General features: G+C 40.3%; 1 protein-coding gene and 1 long non-coding RNA gene across 3 annotated transcripts; both read right to left on the bottom strand.

The window, feature by feature from the left end:
- Positions 1 to 155: 155 nt before the first annotated feature.
- LOC106098888 (uncharacterized) lies at positions 156 to 3,811 on the bottom strand. Its single transcript, XR_001225212.3, has 4 exons — positions 3,537 to 3,811; positions 2,806 to 2,879; positions 536 to 587; positions 156 to 374 (listed from the first exon to the last, which is right to left on the bottom strand). It is a non-coding gene; the product is annotated as an uncharacterized LOC106098888 (long non-coding RNA).
- A 679-nt stretch (positions 3,812 to 4,490) lies between these two features.
- Positions 4,491 to 10,051, bottom strand: LOC100700939 (cytoglobin-1). Of its 2 annotated transcripts, XM_025906864.1 has the most exons (4): positions 9,832 to 10,051; positions 9,595 to 9,739; positions 6,452 to 6,683; positions 5,277 to 5,441 (listed from the first exon to the last, which is right to left on the bottom strand). In XM_025906864.1, exons 2-4 carry the CDS (start codon positions 9,735 to 9,737, stop codon positions 5,277 to 5,279), a joined length of 540 nt encoding a protein of 179 aa, XP_025762649.1. In that variant the 5' UTR covers positions 9,738 to 9,739; positions 9,832 to 10,051. The 2 variants fall into 2 exon arrangements, with proteins under 2 accessions (XP_025762650.1, XP_025762649.1); XM_025906865.1 differs by lacking the exon at positions 9,832 to 10,051 and having other exon boundaries at positions 4,491 to 5,441; positions 9,595 to 9,737.
- Positions 10,052 to 11,227: the final 1,176 nt, after the last annotated feature.

The following is an 11,227-nucleotide window of genomic DNA, read 5'->3' on the forward strand; positions in this document are numbered from 1 at the left end:
TACTTGCACCATGTATGAATGAAACATAAATTTTGTAAGATTTAAAATGTAGTATGTATGTTTATTTACTGTTGGAGGGTATGAAAATGTTTTGTTCTATTGTTTTTCCTTATGGAAAATAATTTTATATGTAAAAGTAAAACATCAGACAATCAGAGAAGAACATTGTGGCATTTTATTGTATGGAGGCACATATTTGTTACTTTAAACCCTGAAAATCTGATCAAATTCACAAGCTAAAGATACATTTTGACTCTAAAGCAGACAGCATTATTAGCGATGTTGCAAATTCAGCCTTTGTCCAGTTTCTTCTTCCAAACTGAAACATACCCATGTTCACTCATTTGCTGTTTCCTCTTCAGTAAAACGAACATCTGCTGGACAGACAGGGGGAAGGCATGATCAAAACAAGCCTCATTGTTTTTGTAGCCCTCTATTTCTTTCTTTTTTTTCACTCCCGGTGGGAGCCTTACTGTGAGCTGCCAAATGCAGATGAATTAGAACCAGATCACTGAGAGAATACAAAGAAGATTACATGAAGTCTGTCCTGTAGCATCGGTGGAACAAGTCTTGACATCAAGAGGCCACTGAAAAAAAGAAGCACAAAATAAATTAAGACTTGTTTTCTGGCTTATTCTACTTAAGATTTAACAAATGACGTCTGCAGGGGAGGATGAGCAAGTAATTGGGAAAAAAACTGAAATATTAAATGTAAAGTCATGAATGATGTGGGAAAACAAAATGAATGGCACGCCCTGACTCAGGTGAATACAGCTGTCTCCAGAAGATGATTCATGAGAGTCACATGCTGTGGTTCAGTATGGGGGTCAGCTACTTTATTAAGTTCCCCTACACCGGCATTTAACAGTGCGGTTCCAGGAAGGTGATGTATTTATACTACCCCTCCAAAGAGATGATGGATTGCTGTTCTGCCCATGAATCATTTAGCGTTGTAACAGTGAGTACTCAAAAGCCAAATGTGAGGCAGGCATCTCTGTTCTTCGTGCATCTTTCGAAGGTTTACAAAAGTTACGAAACCTCCTTCAGTTTCATCACTACAGCACAGCGTTTGCAGGTGTTCTAGAGATGATAGAGGATCTGGCAGATCTTTCAATCTCTGTTTAAAATATCGCGCCTGGAATGTCAGATATGTTGGAATGTTTTCTTTTTTTCTTCTTTTTTATTGCAGAATTGATTTATCAGTGGGGTTTTTCCTTCCTCTGTCATAACAGACTGAACAGCCCAAATCCAGCACACGTTAGACTAGATCAACTCAGGAATGTGTCAGATTGCACGTAAGTTATGATTTCTCTCATTACCTCCTGTGATAAAGCTAACCGAGGGTGCGTGCCTCAGTTCACTCCTGTTGGAAATTATCCTCTAATGATTTTGAAACGCGTGGCATCGCCGCAAATTTTGAAGACAGTTTATTTATAGGCAATAATTTACTGGAATCAAACGCTACACGGTGTATCTGACACACATAAGCAAACCAAATTAAAATAAACTAAGGTGGGAAGAGGTTTTCCACTCACAATTCCGGTTTGCAATGGCTAATGACATTTTAAGTGATGGCTGGAAGTTTGGAAAAAAACACCAATGACAGTTCAGACTTTGGCCATCTGCACCGGAGAGGAAAACAATTCCTCTACTTATGCAATTGGAACAGTAAACACCACGAACACACAGTTTGGTGCTGAAATGCTGTTAGTTGCAAAGTCATGAATGGTATTGGCCAATAATGATTTAGAAGGAATAGTCATCCTGACTCAGCTAAATCCAATTGCCCTCGTAAAAACGCTCTCCTAAGGTGGCCTGTGACCTACATGAAACCTCCATCCTGCAGTGGGGCACAGGTTTACTATTTTATGTAGCGATCTTTCACATTCGCATTTAACACTGTGGTTCCAGGAAGGCAATGTATTTATAATAACCCTCTAAAGAGATGGTGCATTGTTTCTTCTGCCTCTGAATCATTTAGTGTTAGCAGTGTAGCAGTGAGTACTTAAAAGCCAAATGTGGGGCAGGCGTCTTGGCTCTTTATGCATCTGTGCCTCTCCAACATGCTCCACTGCTCCACTTTCTCCACTTGTCTGAAGCCCCTTTGTAAACCCCTCCGCTCACACATACACACACACACACACCATTTCCTCATAATTGTCAGCCTGTCTTTCCGTCACCCTTTGTGATTCTCAGTTTTGGCGTGTTGGTCTTAAGTAAATTGTAATGTTTTTATTTAATGAATTGCCTTTTCTTTTCGATTTACAACCAAAATATTTTGTACATATCATATGTTGAGTTCTGTAGTGTGGTTTGGATTCTTAAACACTGACTGTATAAACACTGTCAAATCCTAGAACAAAACATATTGCGTAATCTTCATCACAAGCTACAGGATTTTGAAGTTTTCAAAATCCTGATCTTTTTTGAATGATTCCTCATTAAAAGCAGGGTTTTAATGAGCACTGGAGGTTTGCTGTGATTCAACAACCTGTAAACAGAGGACACTTTTCAAGGCTGCAATAATAACACCCGGTGGACGTTATCTCATGTCAGGCCAGTAGAAGGATGACATGCATGTTTGACAATTTCAACAGCATTTAACAACCTGGGCTGTAAGTTGAATTACGGGAGTTGTAAATGCTAAAACTTTGGAACCTGGCCAGCGCTAAGCACTAAAGAAGCCATCGGATCTTGTTGTCCGCCGCTTTTTAATCTGTCGCTCGCATGTTCTCGAATTTGAAGAAAAGGTGTTGCATTTTCTCAGTCTGCTTCCCTTCAGGTCTTTTGTTTGCGTTTCCTTACCCAGTCATTTCTCTGTTTCTGTTGCTCCATTGCTCTTCATGTATGGCACGTCTTCCTCAAACTCCTCTCTCTGCCTGTGGGAGGTGATACATAACAAGAGCACAATGCACACTTTTATCATGATAAAATCTTAAGATCTGGATGATGGAAAATGTGCGCACAGTTTTTCCTGTTTCATTTTTTCCTGTTTGCTTTTTTCAGTCTTAATAGTGAGCTAGATGCTGCCGTGCTCCATGGTGCTGTAGCCACATGGCGTTGTTTGCTATTGCAGTGTGAGTGGGTAAGCAGGGCCAGGGGCCTGAGATGATTGCACTTTAAGTCAATTAGCAGCCATAAACTCAAGAGCGCCAATATTTTTTTCCTCCTCCATTCATGTCTCCAAGCTGGAATACACTGTCGTTACATAGCCAGCCACTTAATCCACCACGCTGTTGCTCAAAGCAAGCCCTAAAATAATCGCATGGCTGATTTCGTATCAATGAAAACCAGTCTCTCACGCTGTTCCCCACATATGAAACAGATATGCACTTTTATGTGCTAAAAGTATAGTTTTTGTGTCAATTATTTAATGAGGTATTTAATCTGTTTCTCTAATGACTCAAGGTTAATTTCCTCTTTATTCTTTCAGGCATTTGCTAAAGGAAATACTGACATAAGGGGGTTAAATGCAAAAATAAAACAACATTTCTAGATGTGAAAATTCAAACGAGGGTTTATAAAGTTATACTCACGGTTTGATTTTGTTGGAGAACCTCTGTCGTAGGATGAGAGCAATGGTGGTGAGGACCATCATAGTCGTACACATGGCTCTACCCCAAGGATCTCCTGCCTTGGGAACGCTGGTGGTTCAGAGCACTGAACCGTCTTCCGCCATTGAAAGGCTTGAATGGTAAAAGGCAGAGTTTGTGGTGTAACAATCTGACTATTCCTGCCTTGGCGCTCACACATGATTGGGGAGATTACCATGAAGGATTAGCTAGGATCAAGGAGGGGGGGTTAGATCTCGCTGGCAGGACTATGAGGTAAACAGAGCATGCTGTGAGTTGCTGTTCTAAAAACAGCCCACCCTTACCACCATGTCATTAGCACAGCATGCTAAATCCATCTCATCAGTATATTGTCTTTTTTTCAGTTGAGGATAGGCAGAATTATGTAACGGGGGCAATAGGGTAGCTTCGCAACATGAACCTAAAGATCAACATACCAATCAGCTTACATTGCTTTATAAGTGGATTACTTCAATATTATTGTGCTCAAACATACCTTGGGAAACATTGATTGTTTACAACATATCATGGGACTGATTCTAAATATACCAAAACCAGACCCTCTAATGACTTCTCTGCAGGCCAAGTGCAGTGTTCCTACAATATATTATGAAAAGAGAGCACATAGTGGGATAAATGAGGATATAAATACGGTCTGTCGGCAGCTAAGCCACTTATACTTAGCACTGCTGACTCAAGCACAGAATAAGGGAGCAGTGGGGCAAGGAATAGAAAAGAAAGGTGTAATTTTGTCGGCATGCCCACGAGTGGAACTACAGGAGAGTCACATCGGAGCAGCAGATAAACAGAGGCTTTTCTTTTTATTTGAAAATTGAATCAATTACAGATACAAACGTGAGCCATGATGAAAAATGTACAATCGTCACATTTAAATGTAAAAATGTAAAAACGTCTCGGTATACTTAAGAGCTAATAAAGTGGATACAAGTGGATACAGACTGATAAGATTAAACATCTGAAAGACATCATACTGTTTAGAAAGAATGCTGTTTACATTTCTGTTTCGAGATATACACATTCAGCAGAAGGCACATCCAAGTCAAATGTGACCTCTAGTCCACTGGTGGGTCTATGTTTGCATTTTCTTCCTCTTTGCTCTCTCTCCTTTTAATGGTTTAGCTTTTTACAAGAGTACAAATGTTAGGAGGTGAGCTGATTTTTTTAAATTCTTCCCTCTCTCCCTCTCTTTCTTTCTGTCTCTCCCGCTCGTATACACACTAGAAACACACTTTACTAACCACACGTAAGAGTGGACGTCCCATGATTATCTTAGATTACATCAAGCTGTATCTCACATCAGAGTCAACTCATTGATGTCCTATGAAGCCTAGAAATTAGAAGGTTTCCCCGCATGCCTGCCTATGTGGAAAAGAAATAGAAAATAAGAAAAACCCCAAACAAAAACCGAGTAAATGTTTTTTTTATATGTGTAATTCTCAAGGCTTATATTTTATACCATCAATTTACATATGAAAGTGGCCATTTCACATTTTTCTCATGCAACAGTAAAAAAAAACTTCAAACTATGACACCAGAAAAACAGAAAATGGACACAATCATGAGTAAATCATAGTATTACGATATGTATGTATATAAAACTAACTTTTACTATTAGAGAGCGTGTATATTTCTAAGAAAATTTTACTACTTCTTTTCCATATGGGTAGTCCAAGTTTAAAACGTTCAACCAGTCGAGGTTGAGAGCTTTTCCCAGCCCAGTTCCTTATAGATGGCAGAGATACTGCAGTAGACCGTGGCCAAGAGGTTTGTCCATGCTGCGCCCACCTCAGGTGTGACGACCTCTGGATATTCTTCTCCCAGGACTTCTAGGATTACACCGCTCAGAATCTGAGTAAGACACAAACAAATTTGCTCAGGACATTGATGGAGCGGTTAGGTTTGTTTTTCTCTGAAAATGTTGACCCCCAGTCTCGGGTTTTTGTACAGTTGAAGCAAAGAAAGCATAACATGTACAATATGCAGACTGGGAGGGATTGAGTTGTGCTTGTTATCTTTGGTCAGATGCACGGAACTGTTTTTCAGATTTGCAAATACACTAGCTGTCTCTTATCTTCTTATTTAGTGTCAGTTTTTTCATATAACTCTATGTTTCAATACTGAATCAAAGGAATCTCAGATGGGAAGGGTTGCTAGTAGTCTCTGGCGCTCTCAGCTAATTAATCTGGTTTCCTGGTCCAAACAGCTGCGTTGTGCATCATATTAAACGGTGTGCAGCTGGTTTGTGTTCACGGGCTCACAACAATTGACTGTACATTATGTATCTACTTAAAACGACATGCGAGAGAAAAAACATAAAAGGAATCAAAGGACAGGAAGCAAAACCAAGTCACAAAATTATGGCTTGTGGAATACCAGAGGTGGCAGGAAAGAGGAGTTTAATGACGAACATAATATAAAGTGGTTTATATTGTAAGGTAAAAACCCAGTGATACAAAGACAACACCAACAATCAACCAATCTCTTTTGAGCAAGAACTTGGCAACAGTGGGAAGGAAAAACTCCCTTTTAACAGGAAGAAATCTCCAGACTCAGGGAGGGGCAGCCATCTGCTGTGACTGGTTGGGGGTGATGACATGCGTCGTATGCTTTGACATTGTATCACATTTGTCTCACATTGTATCATTTCCTGTGAATGCAAAATGATTTATTGATCATTTTATGCTAACCTATTAAAACTGACTGACTATAAATATGTGACTCTACAGAAGCACATGGTGCAGAATGAAAGACAGTTTGTTTGTTTGTTTGTTTGTTTGTTTGTTTGTTTGTTACTAATGTCTTGGAGCGTGCGTTCTGCACAGCTGTTCACACACTATTTTTTTTTCCACACACTTTACCTTGAAGTACACAGGCTCCACCTTGTGTTGGAGTGCATGGGCCTTGGCCACCAGCTTCAGCACCGACGCCATCTTATCTGAGTTGTCAAGGTTTTCCACCAGTGTATTGATGGCATTCATTACTCTCCGAGCATGCTTCCTGAGCTGGGCGCTCTTCTCCAGCTCCTCCGCGTCCTCAATGTGCTTGAACTGGTTGAAAAACTGCTTGGAGGAGGGGAAGTTGACAAAGAATCTGCAAAGGAGGAGTGCTAAATGAAAGATACGATATATATACATACGTGTAACTGCTGTACTATTCTCATCTTCCTTCTGCCTGCAGCCTCATCCTATAAACCCACGTTCCCTTGTCAAGTTGGCAAGATAACACGAGTAAACACTAGCGCATGTATAAGGGTGCTGCATACTTTTAGTGTAAAATAACTGCATTAAACTGATACTGTGCAGTATGGTTTCCATACATTTGCAAAGGATTTACAACGTAAAGGGAAGAGTCCAGCTGCAGAGCTGCGATCATGCCAAAGAGCTGAATAAATAGATACTTTACAAAGTGATTTCACAAGTTTATTGTACTAAACAACAGCTGTGGTTACATTTATGAAATAAAAATGAGGAATACTGACTAAATGACTAAATATGAAATAGTTATCATCATAAATAAAGTTATAGCTTCCTTTGCTTTCCAAACCAATTAATATGTCACACTGGAGAAGGAAAGTGAATCTTGTAGCATCAGATAAAGACTCCCAAAGCGTGCACTAACTCTGATATTCTGGAAGCTTTTCTGTTTCATAACTGTTTTTGCTTTGATAAATGAATGGATGGAGACTTCTTATTGCATTTGCAGTTTAAGGCCCTTTGCCATTCAACTTATAAGGTAGTATAAATATGCGTATCCTTATTTCGTACCTGAAAACCCAGAGTGATGAATAACTGTATTGTTTTTAAACAAAAACAGTTCCTGTCCTGTTATCAATGCCAATATTTGTTGTTTTGCTCATTCCTTGGGATGGAATGACAAAACTAATATCAGGAACATGAAACCTGTCTCCACCCACCCTCGCTGCTCCTCGTTTGGGAACCTGTTGGCTGATGTTTCTAGTTCTGCTCTGGTTCCTGTCAGGACTTAAAAAAACATAATCCTGCATACTTTCCAAAAAAAAGTAACATGCTTATTACAGATGAGGGCGTGGGTATTACTGCTTACTAAGGCTGCTATGATCACACCTGATACTTCCTTTTCTTTCTGAGTGACACTGAAATTATAATTCTTGCAAAGACAGATACAAAGTTATTCTTATGTTGGAATACTCAGTTTCTCATCTCAGTTTCAGCTCCGGGTCTAGAATTTAATATCGCTGCGCTCTTTCTAAAGACAGAAAATAGTCCTTTTAAAGATGTTTTCTTTGACCCTCAGAAGTATCAGAGTGAATTAACAATGAGGAACCTAAAAACTTACCCCCTCCCAAAGTCTGGGAAGAGGGCCAAAGCATCTGGTTTTTGGCTATCGGATCGAGATATCCCATCTCCTCCCTGTCTGTAGAGCAACTAACAGAAAAAGGAAGCGCGGATTTACACTGTCAGATCTGCAACATATGGCTCGATATTAAAGTTTTACTCGTGAACTTCAACGTCTGAGGGAAGGAGGTTGGGAGGTGACGCATTCATTTTTCAATCCTGGGTGAAGGGGCTTCTGCAAGTGCCGGAGCAAAATAATGAACCGTGGTGTTTAATCTTTCTGTCTTTGTAATTGCATGTGACCTGTGGTTGCATATAAATAGCCTCATTAGTTTTTCATATGGTCATTGGTTCTTAATCCTTCCTTATCTTATTTCGAGAATAAATGAAGAGCTGAAGTGAGAGAAAGTTTTTCATTTCAGAGACAGAGCGCCGAGATTTGCTACTTTAGATCCTATCTGACGACCATAAAGCCGACGAGTTTGAAGGATTAGCAGCGTTAGGCTTGAAGTTGGATACGGTGGCAGGATCTTTTCTCGCTGGCTGAAGGAGAATTTTGCCAGGGACACGGATATCAATCGGACTTTATTAATCAAATTCCTGAAGGTCGCAGGAAATTAGTGATGGAATATAAGCAAGACAATGTGAAAGGAAATATTCTAAATACTTTTTTATACTATTTTCTGTTTTTGTAGGAAAGCGCAGCAGCTAAATTCCATCTTTTCAACAATCTGTGAAAACTACATTACCAATAGTGATTGTATAAATACAGTATTACCCTCCCTCTCAACTTTCACCTCCTGCAGTCGGAACGGATTTTAAAGGCATGCTCTGTCGTGCATCGAATCTCGTCACACACGAATTACATTCAAAGCCGTCACACTTCTCCTAAATCCCTGCACGTGAACGATTTTTGCAACATTTTCTTTGCTTAACTTTCAGTGTGAAAAAATGATAGCTTGGTAAGTGTAGGAATCAACCCACAAATCAACAAAATAGGATGTAGTAAATATACTACTGTGTATGTATACACTGTAATAGAGAAAAGAGGAGGATTTTAAACGTCTTACAGCTGGTGATGGAGTCATGCTGCCATAGGTTGCCAAGCCCTCTATACAGGCATTCGAATCAGGACCTCTTCTGAGAGGGAGTGTGCCCCTTTCATGGACACAGATGGGGTTTAAATGTTTGACCTCTGCCCTAACAACTTAACAAACAGGATTAAGAGAGCGTCACATCTAAAGAGATGACTGTAAAACCTGTAAAAGTCAGCAAGCTCATTGAAATTGAGTGTATCCTGGATTTTGAGGAAGCAGGGGTTTTTTTAAAAGTCTGCACTGGGAAACAAACAAGCATCAGCTGTTTTTTTATTGGCTCCTGCTGGTGTGCTGAAGGTAAACGGGGGTAAAAGGGAAACCTTAACTTACGTGTGGTGAACTATATAATAAAGATGGAAAGAACTTTCATACCAAAGTCTCAAAATAGGTGATATTACACTGTTTGTGTTATATATTTTTAAAAAAAGCATGTGAGTAAATAGATGCATAGCCCTAACAAAGGATGATAAACATCAAAATAGTTCAAATATAACATTCCTGCTAATTATAGACAACATTTTTCACAGTACTCTTTTTATTATTTTGGTGTGAATTAGATATTTCCTCAGACATACATAGAAAAGGAAATACCTGACTAGTATGGCCACCCCGACATCATCACAGTTCTGGTAGACTTTTCCCCAGGAGTCCTGGATCATCACCCTCTCCTTGTCAGTCAGCGGGCTTGGCCGCTCCAGGTGGTCCACCTCTCCGTCTCCCTGCGTCCTCTCCATCTGGAAACACAGTGTGTAGTGAGCTGAGCACATGCAGAAGGCAGGGCTGATGAGAGCACCCCTCCCCCTCAGGCAAAATAAACACAATTTGTACCTTTTTTTTTTGTTGTTGTTGTTGATGTTTTTTCCTCTTGTTTGTGTCTCCTATGTGGTGGCAGAAGGGAAAAGCAGTTTCCTTTTTTCCACCCCTTTCCCTGTGAGAATCTCTGCTCCCGACCTCTGAATCTCTGCTGAGCGAGAGTGTGAGTGAAGAACGGGCTAGGAAAAAAAAAAATCACACAAGAAACACACGCAGCAGCGAATGAGGAGGAGCCTCTGTACTCTCTCTTTATACACTCTGCCTTCCCTGCCTACCTCCTTCTCTTCCCCTTCTCTTCCCCTTTTCTCCCTCTGCCCGCCTCACCTTTGTAGGTGGTGTTTAATGAAAATATGATGAGATCAGAAACAAATCCTGACCAAGGGAGCCGGATATGCCATGCACGCAACGTGTGAGCGCGGATACAGTGTAATGTCAGCATGGTAAAATAAGATAAAGCTGCACACTCTTAACTTGTTTTCCCTCTAGAGTCACTCTGTCCGGGAGAATAACCTGGAATGATATTGACTTTCTCACAAAGCTCCCTTTATGTAAATGTAAAAATAAATAAATAGATAAAAATCATAAAAATAATATTAATAATAAGAAGAAATAGGGCAGATTTCCAATTTATTGTGGCCCTTTAATTCAGGTGTTTTTGTGCTTTAACCTTTTCGTTTTCTTCCTTCAAAAGCAAACGTGTAGCTTTGCTGTGGTTGGTGTTATCAGTATAAGGATATATCGCTTCCACGCGTTAAAAAAAAAAAGCTTGAGTAAGTTGTTATTGCTGTTTTATAATGAATTGGGCAACCACGACCTAGGTAGCCTGGAATCTGGGAAGTAAATGTGGGAGGAGAGCAAACACAAGACCAGACACTGTGACTTAGGTAATATCAGCTGTCTTACAAGGGGAGGTACAATGTACAACTCTGTGTTAAACATTGACAGAGTTGATGGTATGCCATTCAAGTTGGTGAAAAAAAAGTAGACTTAAGGTAGATGTATCATAATCAACCTTTCAAAACAGCTTTCACTTACCTCGTCTGCAGAGGCAGTACCAATTAAACAGGGGAAATGAACAGGGGGACAGTGTAACACGGAAGACGGGGAATTATTGCCCCTAAGGTGTGCAGTGAGAAACATTGCAATGAGATCTGGGTTTTGTGATCAAAAGCAGAGCACGCAGGACACAGGTTGACAGGCAGTGAGCTGGGCAGGCAGCAGAATGGAACTGAAGGCAATCAGAGGAAGCGGCCTGAGCTGGGCAGGTAGACAACAAGGTGATGGGTAACAGCTTCAAGCAGAACGGTTTGTCAAAGAGACTGCAGAGTGATGCTTCTGGTGATGAGATGATGAGCCACAGGTGTGCATGCTGATTGGAGCCAGGGGGGTCAGAAAGGCAAGAACACAGGGG

Source organism: Oreochromis niloticus, linkage group LG4, assembly GCF_001858045.2.
Source record: "Oreochromis niloticus isolate F11D_XX linkage group LG4, O_niloticus_UMD_NMBU, whole genome shotgun sequence".
NCBI lineage: Eukaryota > Metazoa > Chordata > Actinopteri > Cichliformes > Cichlidae > Oreochromis > Oreochromis niloticus.